This window comes from Aythya ferina (assembly GCF_964211825.1).
Source record: "Aythya ferina genome assembly, chromosome: 4".
In the NCBI taxonomy this organism is placed as follows: Eukaryota; Metazoa; Chordata; class Aves; order Anseriformes; family Anatidae; genus Aythya; species Aythya ferina.
This window is the reverse complement of record NC_140300.1, coordinates 67,743,008-67,766,823: the sequence shown is the minus strand read 5'-3', so window position 1 is coordinate 67,766,823 and position 23,816 is coordinate 67,743,008. Positions and strand designations below refer to the sequence as shown.

At 39.9% G+C, this 23,816-nt stretch overlaps 1 protein-coding gene across 13 annotated transcripts in view; it reads right to left on the bottom strand.

Annotated features, from left to right (window-relative positions):
* LOC311436306 (melanopsin-like) overlaps positions 1–23,816 on the bottom strand; it is a 73,418-nt gene that overhangs the window by 5,798 nt on the left and 43,804 nt on the right. For 11 of the 13 annotated variants that reach the window (XM_084518355.1, XM_084518356.1, XM_084518354.1 and 8 more), the window contains 9 exons: positions 22,832–22,989; positions 16,029–16,171; positions 14,051–14,184; positions 12,450–12,653; positions 11,849–12,020; positions 10,227–10,382; positions 8,978–9,085; positions 4,074–4,248; positions 564–713 (listed from right to left, as the gene is read on the bottom strand). In XM_084518355.1, the coding sequence (XP_084374481.1) occupies positions 564–713; positions 4,074–4,248; positions 8,978–9,085; positions 10,227–10,382; positions 11,849–12,020; positions 12,450–12,653; positions 14,051–14,184; positions 16,029–16,162 (1,233 nt within the window). In that variant the 5' untranslated portion in view covers positions 16,163–16,171; positions 22,832–22,989. Of the gene's footprint in view, positions 1–563; positions 714–4,073; positions 4,249–8,977; positions 9,086–10,226; positions 10,383–11,848; positions 12,021–12,449; positions 12,654–14,050; positions 14,185–16,028; positions 16,172–16,818; positions 16,894–22,831; positions 22,990–23,816 lie in introns of all 13 variants that reach the window. The other 2 variants (XM_084518353.1, XM_084518352.1) reach the window with 2 other exon arrangements.

The window sequence follows — 23,816 nt, the reverse complement described above, 5'->3', positions numbered from 1 at the left end:
CTTAGGGAGAAATGGGAGTTTCTTTCTCGTCTTCCCCCTCAACAAAAATAAAACATTTTAATGTACACTGAAAAGAGTAAAAAGGGTGGCTTCTATCATGTCAAATTCTGTTTTGCAGCCCTGACTTTGTGATGAAAGGAGGCTGCCACAATGTCAACATAAGGGTCGGGAAGGGAGGAACCAGACCTGGGGTAAATGAACATGCAAAGAGACAAAGTCAACTTCTTACATTTGACCCTGTTGAATCCTCTTTAATTCAGCTTTAGAGCTGTGAGCTGATCTTGGCTTTCCAAAACCAGGCAACGTGTCAGTGAAAAAATTTAATAAGATATTATTGGCATTCTCATTACTTAAAAAAAAAAAAAAAAAAAAGAAAAGAAAAGAAAAGAAAAGAAAAGAAAAAGAAGTGACAGTAAAGAGGACATTAATATCAATATAAATAAAACCTGCAGATGAAACAAATGGACATAAAGACTGAATGATTATTCCAGAGATAACATGCTATATAGCAAGATCAGACACTACAATGGAGATTCCCCAGCAAAGACAGTTTTTTTCCTTACCTTTTCTACAGATGCTGTGTTGTAGCTACAGGTCTCTGGGAGCAGATCTCTCTTCTCTGGACTCAGACTTGTTGAGAAAGAATGACTTCGTTGAGGCTGCAGTTTCTCATGAGCTGGCTCTACAGGGTCAAGCTCTACGTCGCTCCAGGTCTAATTACAGATGGTGAAGGATTTCAGACATTACATCCTTTTTCAAATTCTAAAAGTTCTCAAACTTGAGCAGAAATCTTGCACACTTACAGGAAACTAAAACTGTTCTAACATAGATCTCACATTCAAAGCTCCCCCAGGCAGAGACTTGATTTTTGATCTTGTCATTTATCCTTATTTTTGTATTTTTATTTTTTATTTATATATATATATATATATATATTTTTTTTAACCACAAAGTTATTCACTCTTTTTTATCTGGTTGCTTGTGTTATGCTTACAGTTGCTTAGTACCTGGTGTCTAAAGATGCGATCCCATTATCTAAGCAAGTGCAACCAAAAGCTATGCTTAACATGCACCGTGGCATTCTGCATGACCATAATTGGTCCAAAACCACGGACAGGCACAGGTTCAAAACCACATTTGTATATGTCTCAGCTAGATGTGCAGACCACCCAGGACTTCACAAGCCCCACAGGCTCAGATCTGCTCTGAATCACCATCACTGGACGAGAGGCAATGGGTGGGGTCTGCATCAATCTTCCAAGAACGTGCCAGCAAGGAGCACAACCATGACACTGCAGCCATGCCATTCCATTTACAGGCTTGGCAGAGGCCATCAATCATGCCTAACTGTGTGGAGATTTTTTGATTGAGTTTCTGTGGTATCATTCCACTACCTTACACAACAGCTTTTAGATAGGGATAGACAGATGGGGCTCCACACAAGTGGGAAGCTAATGCACAATTTCACTGCATCACCTTGCTTGTGCATTTAAGTATTGCTAGCTGTTTATTTCTCCTCCTTCACTTAATCAAACTAAATATAACTTCATATGACTCAAATATGTTGGCTCTCTGTACTGACATGTACACAGCACACCGGAAAGTGTTGCTGGGAACAGCTGCTGCTTTTACAGTATTGCTAGTGTCATTCCTGCCCATCAATACATTATTGGAGCATTCCAAAATTTCACTCTGTGCTGCTGTCATGTGCAAGTCATTGAGCTGAGCTTTTATTTCAGCAGCTGTTCTTTCAGCTGAAAGCCATACAGCTGCACTGAGCTGTCAGTTGCCTTGAAAACAATTACTTTTGGCTGTGTCAGCTCGGCACAGCACGGCGCTGCGCATCGCTAACAGCAGTTGTTTCATTTGAGACCTGTAAGCAAAAGTTGTGCCGAGGGCTGAAGCCTCTTATCCACGCTATCCCACCTCTTTAAACACCAGCACCAGCCAAACTCACACAATAACCTGCTAACCCCAATGGACCAAAACCAAGTAGTGAACAACTGTAAAGGACAGATTGGGATGCATGATCCAGCAGATATTACTGCATTTGACATCAAATAAAGGATTAATGGGGAGAGAAGTTAGGAACAGACTTCAAGTCAAGGAAAATTAATAGGCAAAGGGTAGGGGGAAAAAAAAAAAAGTGAGGATCCTCCCTTTTTTAAACTATACTAGCACTTTTCCATGGTGCTACACATGCTATCTACAGTGCGCAAATCAAGCACAAGTCTAAGCAGACAAGTGGTCCCCATGACCTCAGGGTGGCTCACACGGGTGGACTGTTTGCTCAGGCTGTTAAACAATCCCATACCAAATACACTCTTTCTAGACTACTGGCACATTGATAAAGTAACCTGTCCTTTGTAATAGGGTGGATTCTTTTTATTAGGGCTCAGGCAGTAAGTCTTCCCCCTCAGGCGAATTAAAGTGTGTGGGGTTTTTTTTTGTTTGTTTTGCTTGTTTGTTTGGTTTTTAATTTTTATTCTTCTCTTTGATTTAATCACCATAAGGTCTGAATTTCTTCTCAGCACCCTGGGAATTCTGCTTACATTGCCTGGTACTGCTTGGTTTCTCAGTGAATGGTGTGCTTTTTGCTCAAGTGTGTTGGCTTTACTGTCTGTCCCATGAAAAAGTTCAAAAATCTCCTTGATGCTGTTATCTGAAAGGAGCAACTTTGAGTCTCAAGGAAAAATTCAGTGCTACATTTCCTTTTTTTTTTTTTTTTTTTAAAAAAAATCCATTAACATCTAAAAAAAAAAAAAAAAGTTGTATAGCTACTAATGAACCAGAGAGAATGTTGGATATGGATAATTGTCAAAGTCCAGTACTTATCTATCTCCCAAACAGTAAAACAGTAACAGTATTGAACTGCTCTGCACAGTATCTCATTCAAGATGGGTGCACCGTTCATGTTGTTTTCCCTTGTGGTCCTAGGTTCATTTCCAACTCAAGGACCCCTGTCTTCCCCAAGTCACTCGTGATTTCACTGAAGCATAGCTGCATGGTCTGACTCTCAGTGACAGCCCCCTGGAAGCAGCAGCTTGCAGGGTGCAGCACGCAAAGAATCACTTCCTCCTCACTCAGAGCACTGTCACCTGGCTGAAGAGGAGAGCCAAGAGCTCACTGCTCAACCTGTCACGGCAATTTATACCTCTGTGGAAGGTTACGGATTGCAGCCGCCACTCTGGGCGCTTTCTGTGCCAGGGCTGCCACCCAGCAGTGCAGGTCCCTGTGTTCCCAGTGTCTTCGTGTGCAAGGCCAGCTGCTTGCGATGCAGAGGGGCAGGTGAGGTCATGCCAAGAAGGGCTGTGAGGAGCCCCAAGAGACTTTTTTGTTCTTAGCTCCTCCAACCCTCCTGCTATGAGACCTGCTTCCCATTTAATTCTGCTTGGTTGGAAAAGAGAGACAGGGCTCATGCTGCCATTTTTTTTTTCTCCCCAAAATGTAACCTAAATGACACGTTATACATGCTGAATTCCTAAGACATGAGTTTTTCCTTCAAAAAGACTCCACACCATTGGCAACTATACTCCAGCCCGACCACTGTCCTTACTGAGACTTAGGGTACAACGCTTACAGAACACCACACCTCACAGCAGGTGCAGGAGCCTTTCACTTCTCTGGGTTAAAAAACAGATAAATAAAGGAACAAGTTTTCTTGGACTTTCTTTAAAGTAGACAGGATAGGTTAGAATACTTTATATGGGAAATGGTCCTGTCCTCCATCTCACCTACTGAATGATGAGATAAATGGTTGGTGCTTGACATGGGGGGTGCCTGACAATGACACTTCAAATTCATATTAAAGACTTAACCAAAACACCCATGCTCCATGTAAGCATCTGAATCAACCAGATATGCTAGTCCCAATATTTTTTTCTGATCAAAAATCATCATGGTTGAATTCACACAAAGGCTTTGGAGAAATGACCTCACATGACCAAAAACCTTTAGCCGAGAACAAACTCTTTTCCATTCTCTTATTTTGCGTATGTATTTTTAGTAACTTATGCTTGGAGTTGGAGAAACATTATATGCACTTTCCTTAGTAGAAACAAGAAAAGACTTACAGCTTCTCCAGTGGAAACTGATGAAACACAAGTGCTCTTGGTCTTGCCAGCAAGAGACTGATGGCTGGAGAGAGAGGTTCTGAATGATGATTCAGTTATGGAGCCCCTCAGGAGGTCATTCTTCGATATTCGTATCAGGAACCGCAAGCATGGAACAGCATTGTGGATGGTTTTTCTGAAGGAAAATAGTAGAAGAAAAAGACAAACTACTTAATGACACACTGATGATGCAGCTTTGAAAATGGTGTGGTGACAGCACTGTCTCTTTCCATAATCTCAGCATAGTTTTTGTTTTTGATTGACTTAAAGACCACATGGAAACAGCATGGTATAGCTAGTGGAAAGTACTCAACTGAAAGGCCAAAAGGAAAATAACAGGTGGCTTCAGAGCCTTGGCTCAAAACACCCATGGAAGAGCTGCATGGATGAGTAGCAAGAACTGAAAATAGCTTGAAAAACATGATTGCTTCCAATTATAAGGTTAACCCAGAAGACTTTCAGGTTAGCTACTACGAAGGCCTCCTCTGTGCTAAGACACAGGAGGAGTGGGCCAGAAAACTCAAGATATTGCTATTTATTTGTATCATAGTAACTCCCACAACTTCTGTCAGGAATTAGCATCCTCTTCTGCTCTTCACTGGAAAAACAGAGAATGATCTAGGTCTGAAAGAACTTAAAACCTGCCTTAGTCATTAAAGTAAAACATCAGTAATGGTTAAACGGCTCTATTCCTCCCAGGCCTGCATGGAGCAGAGAGCCCAAGAGCCTTCCTTGGGCAGTGCCAGCTGGCCTTGCTCCGCACTGCTGCCAAGGACTGGCAGGGTGATGCTAACCAGAGCACTGCATTTCACAGAGTCATTACGGTTGGAGAAGATCGCTAAGATCATCTGGGCCAACCATCCCCCTACCACCAATATCACCCACTAACCCATGTCCCTAAGCACCATGTCCAGCCATTGCCTAAACACCTCCTGGGACGAGGACTCCAACATCTCCCTAGGCAACCCCTTCCAATAACTGACTGCTCTTTCTGAGAAGAAATGTCTCCTCATTTCCAACCTAAACCTCCCCTGGTGCAACTTGAGGATGTTTCCTCTAGTCCTATCAATAGTTACCTGTGAGAAGAGGCCCAAGCCCAGCTTCCCACACCTTCCTTTCAGGTAGTTGCAGAGAGCAATGAGGTCTCTCCCGAGCCTCCTCTTCTCCAGAACAAACCCCAGCTCCCTCAGCCACTCCTCATAGGACTTCTGTTCCAGGCCCTTCACCTGCTTCATAGCCCTTCTCTGGACATGCTCCAGGGCCTCGATGTCCTTTTTGTAGCGAGGGGCCCAAAGCTGAACACAGTGCTCCAGGTGCAGCCTCACCAGAGACAAGTACAGGGGGATGATCGCCTCCCTGGTCCTGCTGGCTGCATCATTCCTGATACAAGCAAGGATGCTGTTGGCCTTCTTGGCCACCTGGGCACACTGCTGGCTCCTGTTCAGGACAGCATCGACCAGCACCCCCAGATCCTGTTCCTCTGCACAGCTTTTCAGCCACTCTGCCCCAGGCCTGTAGCGCTGTATGGGGTTGTTGTGGCCAAAGTGCAGGATCCAGCACTTAGCCATGTTGAACCTCTGTCGGCCGTCATGCCATCGGCCTCTGCCCATGAAACTTTCTTCCCTCACAGAACAGCATTTCATGAAATTAAGGTTTACATGCTTTTACTTACTTTAACATATTTGTTAGTTCCAGTGATGTTCCAGATGTTTTTTGTTTGTTTTTACTGGTAGGAATTGGTGGGTGGAGGTTTATATAACAACCTCTAAGAACCTCTCATTTCTCAAAAGCCAAGTGCTAACACAGAGATCCACACTGCATTTTCAGTTACATTCATTGCAGCATACTTTTTTTGTTGTAGTTGTTGTAAAGAAATCCCACAAAAGGGTTCATTTGATTTCATTTGATTTGTCGAGATATTAAGATGCAGCAACAGCAGTTCTCTGTGTAAAATAGCAGCCTGCTTTGGTAGCATTACACTGTCATTTTTGTCAGTACCTGAATTCTTTAGATCCTGATATCTATGTGTTGTTTTCAAGTAAGATTTCAAAAGAAGTCAGATTTAACAAAGTTCAGTAGTTTCAATGCAAAACTGCAGTTTACTACTACCCCTGCCAAACCCCTGCCTCTTGGGCCTGAACAGACTAGTCCATTAAGGATATTATCGGATAAATTACTTTAAAGGCATAATGTGAAAGATTAGAAGATTCAGAAACTATCTAGAAATGTTGATCTTTACATACATGCTCATTACTCACTATTAAAGCAAAATTGCTCCTGCCAACATATTTTCACCAGCTGACTTGTTGGCAAACTGTAGCTGCTTTTTCAGTTTTAAAGCTGCATGCTTGTTTCACCACAAGGGACACAACATTACTCCTTTTCCTGACTGGATGAATCCCAAGTCTATAAAATATCTTCACAACAACTGCATAAACACTTCTGTTGTTGATATGTCTTGAAATACAAATTAAGAAGCAGGGAAAAAAAAAATTAAGAGAGTATCTGAAATCCTGTTCTGGCATGAGCCTTTTTTCTTAATACAGCCTTACATGTAAAGCCAATGCTGGTAGGAAAAGAGTAATTGAAGCAGTACGCTCTGTTGTATCTGCTTTGAAAATACACTTGTAAAAAACAATATAAGGAATTACTGAACACAACAGCTGTGGTTCAGAAAAATAATACCAGGTTCAAAATGTGTCAGACATCCACACACATCTTCTCATTAAACTCATGCAAGCCATGGGAGAGCAGTCATTCTCTATTCTAAACTGAAATACTCTTTAACCTTCAAAAACTAAAATGGACTCAGGTCTTCTGGAGGACGCAAAAGTCTTAGTTATGGTAGCAGATATTGTCATACAAGATATGTGTTGTCACCATTTCTGGGTATATTTCCTCTAGTCTTCTAAAAAGCTTTAAGGTTTGTTTGTTTGCCTTCAACCACTCTTTCGTTCATCAGATATTTAAAACAATTAGCTCTCTATGTTCCAGCTCCAAAATCACGGTTTCAGGCAATGTAACAGCAAATTTTCTGCTTCACGGGCTAGACACACTTTGTGCAGACGACCAACTCTGCCATCTAGTGGCAGTTCTACATTTATCTCCATGGCATCCCTGTCTTTCCTCCAAAAATTTACCACATCCCTAAACCTTTTGCTGGATTTTTAGAAAGCATTTTAGAAGCTTTAATAGGTGTGACTGACTGCCACTTCTTGAACGTGTTTCTCAGCTGAAGCTGGGAGAGCATTTCTAAATAAAAACGTTGCTTTCAGAAACGGTCAGTCTCTGGGATGCACTGAGTAAGTTTGTCCTTGTTTGAAACCATTCAGCAGAGCACTATGCTGTCTCATTCTCTTGCAAAAGAATTTTATAAATCCTTTTAGGACCACACAACTGAAGAGCCAATAATTTTGATGTGCCCATACTACACATCTCCAGGTCCTAGATAGGCCAAAGAGCAGTATTTCAGTCTTTTATACAGTGAGGACACAAATGGGTGACCTTTCTGCAATGCAAGGTGGTTACTTCTCACACTTTTCCTAAACACTGGAGAAGGCTGGTCTCTTAGACACCCACTGGGATGTTTGAGAGCTGTAAAGAAGTTATTAATGAAGATTATAATGAACCTTCTTCTGAGAAGGGAAAGGTGTCTGATTCATTGGAGGTGTCTTTTATGGGGTATTACCTTATCATTCTATTCACTTATTCTTATAGGTTTCTCATCAATTCGACAACACACAGATATTTTTTGTACAACTCACTGTTACCTCACCTCAGTGGAAACAAACTGCAGTCAAAAGACCGGGATGAAAAGCATAATTCATACCTTTAGGCTCAGAAACTGATTCACTGTCTGGGAGAGAGTTAAGAAAGAACTAGAAAGGAAAGAACAGTTAGCTAACCATGCAGCTGGTTGAGACTGAACAGTTTTTGGGTATTTGTAAGTGATGTTGTGCTGGGCTAGCACAGTTGTCTGTGTTAAAACATACAGTAATTGATATCTGTAAAAATATGTACATTTTGCCCACTCAACCATATTAGTATATTGTGAAACATTATATATATATATAAATAAAAGTCAATGCTAGTATTTTTGGTAAAGGCAAAAAATAGAAAGGCTCTCCAAAAGTTCATCTGACAAATATAAAACAAAAACAAAATAAATGTGAAAACTGAGCTTTTGGAATAGACTTCTTTCCACAAAGGAGGGTATTTCAGAAATGTTTGCTTTACTTTTTGAAGACAAATACTTACTGACCAAAGGTAGAAAGCCTGCTAACCAAAAGGCAGTATATTCAGGATATTTGAAAACCTTTCTCATTTCCAGGGATCTTCACCTGCATTATCAGCTTAGAGCACCCACTTGGCACAGAATATCTATAAAGATACTATTTGCTTCCTACAGAGTTTTTCCCAAAATCAACTAGTACTGAAGCTTCAGAGAATTAAGTTTTGAACATTTGCATCAACGTGATGATATGATTGATAAGCCACACTGGTTGTGACCCATTATCTGTGGAGTGCTCTTTAGCTGATATGGCAAGAGATGACCCTGAGCACCATCATGTCCTCCCATTAGCTGTGGTGACATGCAGCACCATCAGAGCAGAGATGTGAGGGGAAAGAAAAGTGAAGGGAGGAAGTGATACCCTCTGCAGGCCACTCTTGAGGCCACACCTAGAGCTCCACATGCAGTTTAGTCTCCCTGTACCAGATGGACACGGGGCAGGGTCTGACCACCAGCATCCATGGGTTGCAGCATGCACTGCACAGGGCAAGGTTGAAGGAATGGGGGTTGTCTGTTGATTTTAAAAAGCACCTTTGCATGTAGAGTTGTACACATACCTATATGCTTACTGTACCTGTATCTCGGGTGAATTATTGCGTATATGATGGGGTTGTAGATTGCAGAAGCTTTGGCAATAACAGCTGGCACAGATTTGGAATACGGAGTTAGCGTGTTGCCTCGGCTAAAACAAAGGAAAAATCATTACAGGGAGCTATGCCATGGATTAATACTAATTTACTGAAACATATCACTCTTTTCGACTGCTTTTGTTTTGTGGTCTTGTGGTAAGAAATACTGCTGAAAACGTAATTTTTCAAACTCATTCTTTGCTCAGATGAAAGGCTTGCTTTTGACAGTGTATACTTGGTTTCATTTACTTGGAAGAGGTGGAAGATGTGCAAGTAATCAGTTATCTATTCAGGGATAACCACATGACTGACTGTGGAAGCTTAAAGTCTAAAACGGGACTATTCATCCCACTACTTTGAGTTTTCTCTTCCTTCTGTAGCATGGGTCACTGACACCCATTACTGTGCAGTATGGATGCTTTTGCTAGAAGATTTTAATTTTTATTCTGGCTTATTTCTTATTGCCAAACTCTTTTCCCAGATAGTCACAATCTAATTCTTTATTTTTTAAAAATATATGTTTTTGGATACTCTACGAACATCAACAGTGATTCTTTGTCACATGTGATCAACACAAGTGCAGGATAATTACAACTAGAGTAATAGAGCATGCACTGACAAGACAATACATCCCCTTGGAGGGGAGAATGGGTGAAGGAAGGAAGGCAGGAGCTCACAAGTGAAGGTTTGGGAATATAGCCTCTTTTCTGCCCTTTGCCAGAGGAAGCAACAGAGGAAGTTCATTGAGAGAAGTAGTATTAGGCGAGAAAAGAAGTAACTCCTCCATGAAACCAGACTTCATGCAAGAAAAGTATCATGGAGGAGAGAAAATAATGTGTACCAAAATTAACAGATAAAGCATCATAATTAAAAATGTGCACAAAAACTAGACAAGTAACCCCTTTGCTGAATTTATGCACAAGGATATAATGGTGGTACAATGACAGTGGTCGCACTAAGGGACATAGTTTAGTGATGGAACTTAGTAGGTCAAGTTGATGGGTGGTCTTGATGGTCTTTAAGATCTTTTCCAACCTAGATTATGCTCTGATTCAGTAAAGGGCACATCATCACCTCTAATTAATAACTACCTAAAGCCTTTCCAAAAAAAAAAAAAAAAAAAAAAAAAAAAAAAAAAAAAGATAATCATATAAACATTTTGGTATAAGTGCTTTTTTGAATGCTTCCACTTACCCTGCCCAGGCAATCAAAGTGACACAAGCATACGGAGACCAGGACAAGACATACACAATGATGACCACAAAAGCAATTTTGGCCAATTTCCATTCATTCTTCATGGACTGAGAGAGGTAGGATTTCCGGCTGCAGGATCCTAGCTTTTGAACATCTCTGTAAGGAAAAACAAAACAAAACAAAACAGATACATCAGCACCATCCTATGAAGAAGCTAGGTGCAATGTTGCTAATGCATTCTCTAATTCTCTAATGCATTTTGCACGTGTGTAAAAATGAAGCAGATTTCATCTTTCCTGCTCTCACTCTTCTTTGGTCCTCTGATGGTTAAAAATCTAAAACATAATTTATGTAGTGTGGTCCTAGGCATTTTGTTTGGGCTCAGTCTGCCTGTGGGACTGAGATAGAGAAACCATTGAGACTACAGAATGGGGCTGACATGTCCTTACCCTGACACACTGATATTCCCTGCCCCTCGTTGCTCTCAGAGGTGAAGCAAGGAAAAGCACAGTTGGATGCAAAAATGAAATCTGATGACTTTTCATTTTCAAGGGACAAAGTCCAGTTTACTGAGTAACATGTGCTGAAATAGCCTCACTACTCTGAGGAATACAGCCCAAAATGCTTAGGGGGACATTTTTACTTCCCTGCAGGTTTACTCACTAACAATTTTGTCAAAATATTTTTGACAAGTATTTTTGCCAAAAAGCCTCATGTTGATTCCTCTTCACAAATCAAAAAAACACCCTATGCTTTAATTAAAAAAAAATATATATATATATATATATATATACACACACACACACACACAGAGATAAAGTAATTTTATATCATTTATCATAGGAATAACTTTTACATACAAGTGTTGTTAAAGGAAGACCTATTTCAAGTTGAAGATAGTAATTACCAGAAGCAAGCAGCAGGAAGGGCTCACAACCTCAGACAGGGTTGGATCAGACAACAGACAAGTAATATTCTCATTAGAGGAAACAAGCTGACAAAATGAAATTCTTTTACAGATCTAGCACCCTCCTAAATTTTTACTTCAACCCTACAAATATAAGCCAAGGCTTTTGGAGGGAAAAAAAAAAGTCCTAACAAATGTAGCCAAATTCTGTGTGTGTGGCTGTGTTTCTGCTTTAGTGGTGCACAGGGTTTTCTGGGATGCCTGTCTTAAATAAAGCTGTCAAAAATCTGAGGACTGTTACACTTATAGAGCAGCTCACAGGTAGGTGATGCTCCCATTGCTACATACTATTTAGGATGACCCTTGGAGCTGACAACCATACTGGAATGCACAGGAACCATGTTCCTTTTATTGCAAATCTGAAATACAAAACATCAAAACTATCAAAAACTATCAAATTATCTGAAGTACTACTAATTACCACACTCTGGGCTAAGACTAGAACTACCTGAGACTACTTTGTTCTCTACTCCAAAATGCATATCCTTTCCATTTTTCACATTGGCAAAATATTTCTTCAGCTGCAGCTGCTAATTATCTGCCACTTTATCACCAATTTCAATTCAGATTAATTTTAGATTCAGATTTAACTGCATCCTAATTTGAGAAAATCTTCTAATACAAGAAAGAAGGAATTTTACATATTTGAACTTACCTGCCGGTACTTCTTATGGCCAGGAACATAAATAAGTAGCAATGGAATATTATTATTAGGGGAATAAAAAATACGCAGCAGCATAAAATCATGGTGTAACTTCTGTTTGCAGGGGAGTAGGTTACATAGTCCCATGTACAGGAAATCATCAAGCCCTCAGGCACATAGGAACCTATGAAATACAAGGAATAGGTTATTTGCACACATGCCCAAAGTTTGTTTAGTCACCAGTCCAACAACTGAGTGATCAAAATAAATGCCATGCTGTACAGATAAAGCTATGTTGCTTGTATTATAATGCATGATCTGAGAATGCAAGTGTACACGTGGAGAAATGGTCCTGACTGCCAAACTCTCAGGTATACCTAAATCATGGTCTGCAGCTTGATCTTGAACATAGCCCAAGGCAAAACAAAAACCAACGAAAAAACAGGGCATGGCACTGCGATAAACGTAGGTAATATGTTATGACAGCAAACCACAAGGCAGTATCTATGCATCCATTCAAGACCTTTTCTGAAATCTTATTTTTTAATATCCTGAGCAAGGCAAAACAGACTGTGCAGGGAACACTAGAAGAGAGTGCAAGCAGATGACATACTCCACCCGAAGAGTGGGGCCACGCTCCACCCCAGTGAGTACAACCACACAGCAGCAATTATCTGCATGGTGCGCTTCTTTGAAGTCCACTGGATGGATCGCAGGGGCTTGGTGATCACCAGGTAGCGGTCAACAGAAATAGCTAACAGGGTCATCATCGAGGTTATTCCAAAGAGCGCTCCACAGAAAGCATACAAGTCACAACCTGAAGCACAAAATGGCAATGACTTTTTTTTTTTTTTCCTTTTTTTAAACAGATATTTGTTTTCTCTCACAGTCTGACATGACAAATTTATTTACTTTTTTTTTTTTTTTGGGAGGGGGGTGGGGGAGGCGTTTAACTTGGCTCAGAGATTCTCTCCCATTAAAAGAGTTTCCGTAGCCTCACAACTGCATAATTATTAAGTGTTCATTAGGAAAAACACAGATGTTAACAAAATACAAATGTACATGTTAACAAGTTCTACTCTCCACCGTGGGCTGTAGCTGGGAACCTTTTGTCAATGGAAAACTGCCTCAAAGAAAATCCAATCTAATTAATGTTACTTTTTCCTGGACTGTTGCCCAATATATCGATCTTAACAGGCTGCAGCAGATATCTGTCTGCTAATGACAAATGGATGTCTCAGAAAATGACTTTGGTTTATATGGCATCAAAATGCAGGAGCAGTTTAAATTTGGTGGCTAAAAGACTGGCTGTAAAACATAGCTCCAGCTCCTATTAAATACAGCACTTAATAAAATATTTATATATATTTTATAAATTTTTATTTATATATTTATTTATTTATATATATATATATATTTTTTTTTTTTTTTTAACCAAAAGAGATTTTTTCCCCCTCTTTGCACTCAGGCATTGGACTAGCAGATGAAAAGTTGTGGAGTTACACTCTACCAAACCTGATTCAGAAACCTGTGTTAAATGATCCCTTGAGATCTGGTGTCACCCCGTGTGGTTACAGACAATAGACTATGAAGAATGGGAGACAGTTGCAATACCAAATTCAATCTTAAAGCAGACTTTTAAAGTAATCCCCAATTAAGGACCAAGTCCCACTTACCCTAAATCAATGGTTTAATTTGTGGCAGTGTGATAACTTATACTAAGTAAATAAGACGTGGTCTACTTTTACCTAACAGCATAAGCAAGACTGAAAATATCTTTAAACTTGCAGAGTTTATATTCACAGACACTCCTCAACTGACTATTGTTATTTAAATCTTTTAATTAATTGTTAGATTCCTAGGGAGAATGTTAGTAGATATCAACATACATTTCTAAAAGTTTACTTGTTCTTAAACTAATACAGAAAAAATATTTATGACTTAATAAGGTTTTTCTACCCATCTTTAGCCATGGCATCTGCTCTTACAACCTAAAGAATCACTTGATTTACATGGTGTTGTTGACTACTTTCTTTCCAAAATAAAGATGACACAAAATATGTGCCATCATGTGGAACAATCATGTCAAGAACCTGGGTTGTCACTCCAGAGTCTTGTTCAGTTCTTTCCATTGCACAAGCCTAGACTGTTAAGGCTAAAACAGGTTGCAGGCAGTGTGGAGCTGCTGAGGGATGAATTAGTGTTGAGAAGTACCTATATCTCCAAGGATCCACCCTCTGTGCAAGCTGTTGACAAAGCACATTGGTGCCTGAGAAGCCGACATCAGGAAGTCGCTCACAGCCAAATTCATTATAAAGTAGTTTTGGGGCGTCCTCAGCTTCTTGTTGCTTAAAAACAGATGAGAAACACATGACTTTAAATAGACTAAATGAACAATCAGTAAGTTCATAGCTTAACTTCCTAGCATAAACAAACACTCTCCAGGAGGAATGGGTGGTTGTTTGCCACCATCAATTGCCAACCACCTGTCAGTTACTACAACTATAGATGCAGTCATTTCAAAACGGTGACTGACAAATGCAGGGGTGATAAAATGAATCCTTTCCTCAACCAGCAGAAGAGAATTCCACCTATTTTGAAAAACATGGCTTTGTTCAGGGAAGGGCAGTCTGCCTCTTTCCTAGAGTCCCTGTAGGAGCACCAACACCAAATGTGTGCTGCACAGTGCAAACCCAGGCTGTGACACAGGTTAAAGAGCAGAAGAACCTGGTTTTGGTAATCTGGAGTTACAACCTTTTAGGAATCTGTCAGCTGGTATTCAAGATTACCCTTGGCTCTGGCTAAGAGGAGTAAAGATAGTGGTAATGGAATAAAGAACCTCTCTCTTACTTTGGGTTATGTGGTTGAATATTCCCTTATTTTTCTTACCAAATATTAGTTCCACAAGGTACATTAATTTGTTAGTTCACCGCCCCTTTACCTTACAGTTGGCACTTCTGATGAATATACTGAGAAGGTGTAATGTTGAACTGCTAGACCCTCAAAATGAAACTTTTGCTTGCATGGAGAAGTAAAAGCCATGATACCTAGAGTTTGAGCTCAGGACCTTTCACAGTGCGAGGTACAAAAAGAGGCATCTTTGCACATTCTGTTGAGTGTAGGAAGCAAAGAGGATTTCATACATAGCTTTATTCTTGGAAACTGCATGCAGCAATTCTCAATAGCTTGAAATGAACCTTCTTTTCTCTGAGTGTCTTCTTCAGCCTATCAGTTGAGGCCTCTCATGTGCTTCTGAAATACCAATATCTGCAACTAGCAGGAATTCCTTTCCTCTTATTAATAAAAGAATACTGAGAAATTAAGATAGTTGCAGAAGTGTTGAGATGACTAATAAAGTCACGGCTTTCATAACTCTGCAACAACTGGGTGAGAGGGGTGCAGAACTCACTTCTTTGCAGGTGTTCATCTGCCTATGGAGATTTGTCTACTTTGACAGCTTAATACTTTCATTTTGCCAGCTAAAACAAACAAATTTCAAGAAAAATTGAGAGCTTATGCTGCAAAAATCATGAAGTGATCTACAGCTGCAAGAAATTCAATTTTCTCCCTCATATAAGACCCAGTTATTCAAATCAACCATACATGGTTTTTCAGTTTAAACATTTAAGAATAGTAAACTAAAGCTTGATTCATAACCCCGCTGGTGTTTCTGTCATTGTAGACCCACTCTGCATCAAAATGCATAATGACAGCAAACAGTGAGCAAGAAGGATTTGGAAATCTAGCAACACTGTATGGAGTTGAAGGCAGCTATTTATTCTTTTCATGAGCTTTTTGTGTACTCTAGCTGCAGGACAGTCTAGGCTGGTTGGAAGAGCATCATCTTTTGTTAAATAACCTGCAAACTCTGCAGGGGGAGTGAAGCAACATGCAAGGTAGGGATCGCTGTTTCTAGTATTAAAACTATTAAACTTTTCTCTACGTTTTTCATTAGAAGTATTACTACAACAAGGTTCTGTATATTTATTTCTTTATTTTCTTACAAACCTTAAAACATGAGTAATTTACGTGGGAGTATATCAGTGATGAGCATGGTTGCATGTGGGGTGTATGTCATTGATGACATCAACCTTTGCTTGGAGATTTAATCCAAGAGGAAATCAGTGCAGAACATCTGCCCACAGGCACAAACAAGCTACAAGGCAAGTCAGATTAACTGTGAAGGAAATACCTGTAAAATGCATAGAGAACCAGGAGGTTCCCTATGATGCCAATAGAGCCAATAACAAGAACACATGTTCCTACAGTGTAAAGAACGTGGTCAGGGATCTCCACCTTGGTCACAGTGTGTGGCTGGGTGGCCATGCTCAAATCCTGGATGGGAGACAGAAGAAAAGGAGAACTGAGCACATTCAAAACACTTATTCCAGGGGACACTTGCTCAGCACATCGAACTGGTAAAGGGAGGCAGAGCACTCGCTTTCAAATCAAATAGACACATCTGTGATGTTATCACATCCCCTGTAAATCAAGTATCCTTCAAGTAGCCTTCATTGCTTTGTTTACCACTACAGAACAAAACAAAACACACACACAAACCTACAACAGCAACAACAGGCAAAACAGACTGGAATAATCTTAAGGGAATTGTTTTGGTGCTGATGTGAAAAAAAAGAAAGACAGGCTAACATAAAAAGTGCTAAAGGTAACTGCTACACTTTGGGGTGCAGAACTAGCTGACATACCACAAGGATCAGTTCAACAAGGAATAGCCCATCATACTTTCACGTTTATTGGAAGACTGATAAGGTGCCCTGAGAGGTCACAGGGTCTCCCACCTTAGAAGGGATCCTGGGCAACCTGTTCTAGGTGGCCCTGTTTGAACAGATGGGTTGGACCAGATGACCTCCAGAGATCACTTCCAACCTCAACCACACTGTGGTTTTCTGAAATCCCTCCCTCAGCCTTCACAATTACAAACATTAAAATCCCCCAAATATTCCCAAACCACACTGACTCACCGTAACGTAAAAACTGGGAAACCGTCATGGGAAAGGCAGGACAGAGGAGGAAAAACACAGCAGCAATAGCAGTGCCTGTGTAAGTGCAAATACATCAAATAGCCTTGACACCTCTTTCACTGCTCTTTATCACCAGCGCATGAAGAAAAACAACCGTCTGTGTATTTTCTGAAACAAATTCAGACTTACCACTGGCTGAACACAGCGGCAGGACAGCCTACAGCTAATCCACTCAGCTCTCATTAGCGTTATCAATGAGTGGAGTCCGAATTGCCAGCCTGGTGGCAATTTTTATTTACCAAGTCAGGTAAACAAGCTTCAAGATGAACAGGTTCAAGACGACAAACATTGCCCAGCTGGAGATATTGAAGGGACCGTTTGGAAATTGTGAGAAATCTCTGCGGTTTCTACCTTCTAGTTCCCATGATCTCCTACACTGCTTTTTCTCCTTTCTGCCTTTTATTATTCCTCACTTACCTATGAGGCACATGCACATCAGCTCCTTCCTTGCACAGCAGCAGTTTTCTAGCCATGGGCATTACTATGCTAGTTGTGTACAATGCTTTCAGCAATAGGGAGTGAGATGCATAGCATGTCCCGTGCATTCAGAAAACAATGGGTCTGGAGCAGAAATGGTGAGAACAAAGTCCCTGGTGCTGAAGCAGTGTCTTAAATGCTACAAAAACTACTGCTTTAAAGCAGAAGGATGATTTCAGGCTTTCTCAGTGGTCTGGCAGACTCTATCCATAAAAAAATGGCTTCCTCCAAAGTGGCACTGCACCAGAAACATCATCCTTGTTGGAGCAGAAAGTAATCAAAGGAAGCACCTGCTCTTGCGAATCACAATGAGGGGCGTCATTGACATTCCCAGTGGTTAAGCAGCATGAAAAAATGTCACCCTGCATAGAATTTATCTTAAAAATGCTGTTTAAAGTGTGGGAGTAGGGGCTGGGGGTGAGAGTGAGTAGTGTAAGAGCAAACAGTACACAGGAAGCTGGCCCAGTGGGGAAACATAATCCTGGCTGTTTGGTGGCACCAAACACAAGTAGCTTCATGCTTTCAGCAAGTGCTGTCTGGGCCACTTCAGGGCTGTGGCATGCGAAGATCCATGATGAACTCTTCTCCTCTTCCCTCAGATCTAATGTTCTTAACAGAATACATGCATTATATCAGAACCCTGCCTGCCGTACATATTACGCTTTACTTCTTCATATGGAAACTCACTGTTGCAGAAGCTCTTCTGAGAAACCAGCTGCAATATAGTTCACACCCAAAGGTGGCTCTCCTTATCTCTCTCTCCTGAGGAGAAGCCAACTTGCATGCTTTGGCCCCATTTATTCAGCTACTAGTGGTGAGCTGTGTCAAAAGCTGAAAAATGTCACAATTTGTAAACTCAGATGACAGTTTGCTGGCAGTACTGAACAAAACATAAACTATCGATGCTTACAGACTGAAAGGCACTAAATACTGGGGATTTCACAAAGCCTGTGATCTCAGCAAGCCTCTGAAGTGAGGGCTGTTTAGATGAATACAAGCTTTGGAGAAGGTATCTTGCCTTGAGAGAAGGCCATAAAATATCACAGCTGTTTTTGCTGCTATGTTAACAACAGTGAGAGCAACATTAAGATCTGAATGGGAAGATGACTACTTATTCACTCTGTCAGTGCTTCCTTGATAACAACAGTATGTGGCAGGAATCCAGCTGTACAAATTGTGACAAGCTGATAAAGGCAAAACCATTTATAATACTGTAATATGGATCTAAGAAGATAAATGTACTGATGCATATGTATACATATATATATTTCTCCAACATAAAGCCTCAACTTTTTATAATAAGTAGTTCCATTAAACTACTGGAAATTCCCTAAATAAAACAGGCAAAAATGATACAAATGGCTCCAAAGCTAATCAGATAATTTATACCTCATTTTTTGTCACATATTTCACCGATTCAGCAGAATTCAACAAAAGAAAAAGATAAGAGTATTTAAATCTTTTTGCTTAAGGTTGAGAATTTTTCTCTACTCTGTTGAGCAAATGCTGCTTTTCTAATACAGACCCTTCCTCTGCACAGAATAACTCAATGGGAGAAAAACAGTTAGTATCATCAAGGCCTTAGGATATTCATAGAAGCCTTTTCTCTTTTCCTACAACCCTATCTCTGAGAAGCTGTTCTTTATGGTAATTTCAATTAACAAGCTAAATATTTGTTAATGTAAATATTTGCTATATTAAAATGTAGACTAGAAACATTTAAAAAAAAATGAAGCCCTGGTCACGCACTGTAATGAGAAGCTATTTTTGCTGGTATTCTCAAAAGCTGTTACAGCCCTATCTATTTTTCCAGTACTTTTATTTTCTCCTGAATAGTAAGAATAAAATTAAACTATTAAAGAACATTCCAAACTGCTGCGACTCTTCCCAACCCTCAGAAAACCAATGTAGCCATTACAAAATTTTCCACATGACTTAGTAATCAAAACAGCAGCTAAGCACAGCAGGTCATGTTCAGCACTGTCAATGTTGTGGTCTTACCAGGTTTGGTTTATGTTATTTGCTTTTAGCACCAACATGATATATGGTCAGTGTCAGCTGGTATGAATGAGCAAAAAAGAAAATAATGGTTTATATTAGTGGAAGGGTCTCACACTTCAGACTTGGCAAAGCACATATTTTGTATCCGTGTCTTGCCATTGCTTGAATACTCTGTGAGGTTTTACTTCATGCTGTTCATTTTAATTTTATTAACAGTGACCTTAGATCCTCTGAGCAAGCAGTTCGAAAACTTGCAAAAATACATTTAAAAGATGTGCTGCAAGGTGCTTCCCTCAGCTTCAGCTTTTCACACTGCTGTGGTGTTGCGTGGCTGCTCTGGATTCAGCACAACTAGTCCAATGAACTATGCTTGTGGGTACTCTGTATCATCATGGCCACATAAAAAAGGATTAAGAGCCTGTTCTGTATAAGCCAGTCAGGCTCCTTCTCCATAATAACTTGATTTAAGAGATAATAAAGTAAGACATTGCATTTTGTTCAGCAAATACATTCACTCTTTAATGGGTGAAGCGAATTTTCAAGGGCTCACATGAGATGTTTTCACCTATCCATTTTTCCCCCAGGTTGGCTTTGCCTTCTGCCTTTGTGGTCTTAAGATTACACTATAATTCCCCTGCTGAAGACACATTCATTTCCTGAGTGCAGATTTTAAAGACACTGTCCATAATGACCTGATTATTTCACACAAAAACAGAAATGTAAACAAGCAGTCCATGAAGAATGCCAGTAATTGCACCAGGGCCAGCTTCTGGCATACTTGCCTATCCTGTGCTCACTTTTTTTGGCTCCTTCTAAATTAATCTTACAATCACTTGCATTTTGACTGTACAAGATGTTGGACCTGACAACTCGCATAAATCACAATGTGGCCATACCCTTATATGCGATGTGACTACAACATCAAAAAGCTGTCACCTACGTGGCTGTTTAGAGGGCTTTCTTGGCAGGGAAACTAACAGATCTGCAAGCAAATAGAGGATAAACAATTAACAGCTGTCACTCAAGTAGCTGGCAAAGGAAGCAGGCACCAGACATAAAAATAAACTCGGTCTATTTCTCCCTAAATAAATATGGAAAACTTAACAGATGAGGAAAGTTCTTCTACGAGAGCTTTTGTAATTTGTTTTTTAGTGATAAAACAATGTCCAAATAATTACAGCCATCTGTTTCTGCCTCCCAGCTGGGGAGATTTATAAAGATTGTAATGCAGAAGGCAATAAATTTGGTTAAAATGGGAAGGAAAAGGCAGGTCTGATTCAATGGGTAGGGGTAGGAAATAATAGATCAAATTCAGAAACACTGATGTGATTGGCATTACATGGATAAGAGTACATAAAGCCTTAGTTATGCTCTGATTTCTGTCATGGATACAAGCTCATCTTGTAGAGATGATTTACAGTAAAATGAGCTTAAGTAAGGGATTGCTTACATAGAGGATTAATGTGCACTAACAAGAGAGTGAATTAACAGCGTAGCAGCTTCTCTGTGCTCATCTGCTGCACAGATTCACAGAGCAGAACAAAATTTTACTGTACAAAACAAAACAACAACAAACTCATGTTTATGCAGGCAGAACTTGAAAATTTAAAGGAAAATACAAAACAATATTTAGGCATAATAGGATGGGAGCCATCCCCATGTCAGTCTGCACTTGGTTTTGAGGCAGTTTGTTGAACAAAAACAGCTACCAGGTAATACTTGCCAGGTCCCTTGTAATTTCACTGCGTTTCCATGTAAGGAGCTATTTCAGTATGAAGAACCACCTTGTTTGAAATGATTACAAAATCTGGGGCTTAATGAATATCTTTTATGTATGAACTCTTGAATCAGCAAATAGAAGATAGTTGCTATGTAGTAACTCTACTAGAGCCAGTGATGAACAGATCCTTCATGAATGTTAAATAATTATGGGAAATATTAATAATTATAACATTAATAACACTATCATATAAATAGCTTTAATTACTAACAAATAATTTAAAAAATAACCCACAACTTTTCTTGTTCTGGTTAACTGTACTGCAACTACAACACCACAGAGTAAATAGGGATTAATTTGACATGCAGAGTCGAATCAAACCACACACATCCACAAGTGGAAAACGTACTTTCCTATCAGTCGCTGGGCAACACTTTTCTTCCACAGTTTGTTCCAATCGGTTTACATGCCAACATCAGGAGCACTCAAACACGTTGATAGCACACATTTGATCAAGGCAACAATTGGTTTAACAAGCTGAACTGTGAATGTGATGCATCTCATCCAAAAGTGACAAACAAGGTTAGGAACTGCCAGTGTCTTGTACGACAGGACAGCTAGCAGAGGCAGTTGAGTGCTAGAAATCAGACATCTGGTCCATAGCTAGGCCAGTGTTCATCCCAACTGAGGTTGTAAGTTTGCACTGGCAAGTAACAAGCACATTTTTTTTCACTGCTTTAAACCAAGTACCAATAGCCAACCCTCAAGGCAACATTTTTTTTTTTCTCCACAGCCTAGAAGTTTCAAAGATACCAAAGGCACATTTTCTGAGAATAATTCTGTTCCAGTACAACTGTGGGTTTATAACCAAGAAAGCTATTATTAACCAGGTCTTCAGAAAATTTTCCCCTACAGAAATCTGCATTCTATTTAAACACATACAAATCTAACCTGAGAGTGCAAAACCTGAAAGAATCAAGCTCAACCATGACTTAAGCATTTCTGAAGATCAAGGAAGTAAAAGCCTATCACCAGAGGCTGTTAACACTCAGTTGAGCTGGGTGAAGTCCATCTTCCCCTTCCCACCTCCTACAGACTTGCACGCTGGCACAGCCAGCTGCTTAATGTGAACCTTGGGACTCTCATCATATTGTCCTCTTGGACACCTTCAAAATGTTCTTGATGCTATGCTCAAAAGCACCCCAAATAACAAGAGCCCAGGGAGACAGCAGACTGAACAAATCTAATCAATGTTAGTACTGCATCAAAATTATCTGAACTATCACAGTTCAATGCGTGCTTGTTTGGTCCATGAGGGAATGAATGACTGCTAGCATAGGGTAAGAGCAAGGCAGTAGGTGGAAAATTCAGGATTTTTTTTTTTTTTTGTTGAGAGTTAAAGCGTGCTGAAAAAAAGCCAGTGTTGCTAAAGTAAGATATCAGAGTTGTTCTCTAATATAAGAATGTTTGCAGTCTTCAGGGAGAAATCATTTATACACAACAGCAGTAGCATATAAATGCTGGGGGATGCTCACGTGCTACTCATTTTAACATGAGCATGCAAAGAACTGTCTTTGTCAATCTACACAAGTTAGCACTGCATTTTGAAATTATAATCTCTGACAGTGGATATAACATCCTGCTCTGAGGTTTCGAAGAGCTTGAATGCATACTTCTGCATTTTATTAAAAACAAACAATCAAAAAAAAAAAAAAACACAGAAAAAACTAACAAACAAAAAACACTCTTCCTTACTGTTGAAAACCCACAGTGAATCCTTCACCAGCCACCTCTGGTTTTATATATTTCCTCTAGATATCAGTAGTCTTTTCATTGCACTGATCAGCTTCTCCGGGAGGCCTGCTCAGCTGCTGCCAGGGCATCTGTGTGAGAGCTGCTCTGTGAAGTGGACCCTGCAATTTAAAGGAGATCACATGGAAACATGCTTATTTTTAAGTTTCTGAAATAAATAAATCAAATAAATAAGTAAATCAAGAACTGATATCAGCTTTTCAAAGAGTAATTTCAAAATGAAAATGGCTCCTAATAAAAGTATTAAGGCAAGAAGTTGATGACTCAGTAATAGTCCATATATTCTTTCTGATACTACTTTTAAAAATACATATTACCAATATTTTACATCAATATGCCTGTTTGCTCTGCTGCTGGATTAGCAGATATGCTCTGTATTTTTTATTCCATAACTCATGATGTAGTGTGCATGGTGAATGATGAAGGAAGCTTAATGATAGCAGTCAGAACATCTCTTCTAGCTACATTTCAGTTATTCTTTACTTGCACTTTTTACCAGCTGAGTGTTAAAAGCTGCAGTTTTACCGAAGAATCTGCTCTCTACATTTCCTGATTGTTCTGATGCAGGAAATATTGTTAATTGAAGGTCTGAAACCGGAGACATTCTTCACCAACTAGGGAAATTTCCAACAAATTTTTTTGGTCATGGCAAGTAGGATGGCTGGGCAGTTTAAAGTAAACCCCCAGCATTCTGATGCCATTTGTATCACTTCTTCATCAAAGTTTGGGTATATGAAAACTGCTAAAATGGGTCTAACCAGAGGTCTAACAGCTCCCGTGTCTTACAACTGACAGCATCTGGCAGCAGATGCTCAGGGAAAGAACATTGGAGATACAGCATGTGCACACTGATCTGCTAAATTCAAGCACACTTGTGATATTCTTATGAACTCTGCAGCATTTGTTTCCTGTTTAGATCAAAGGAATA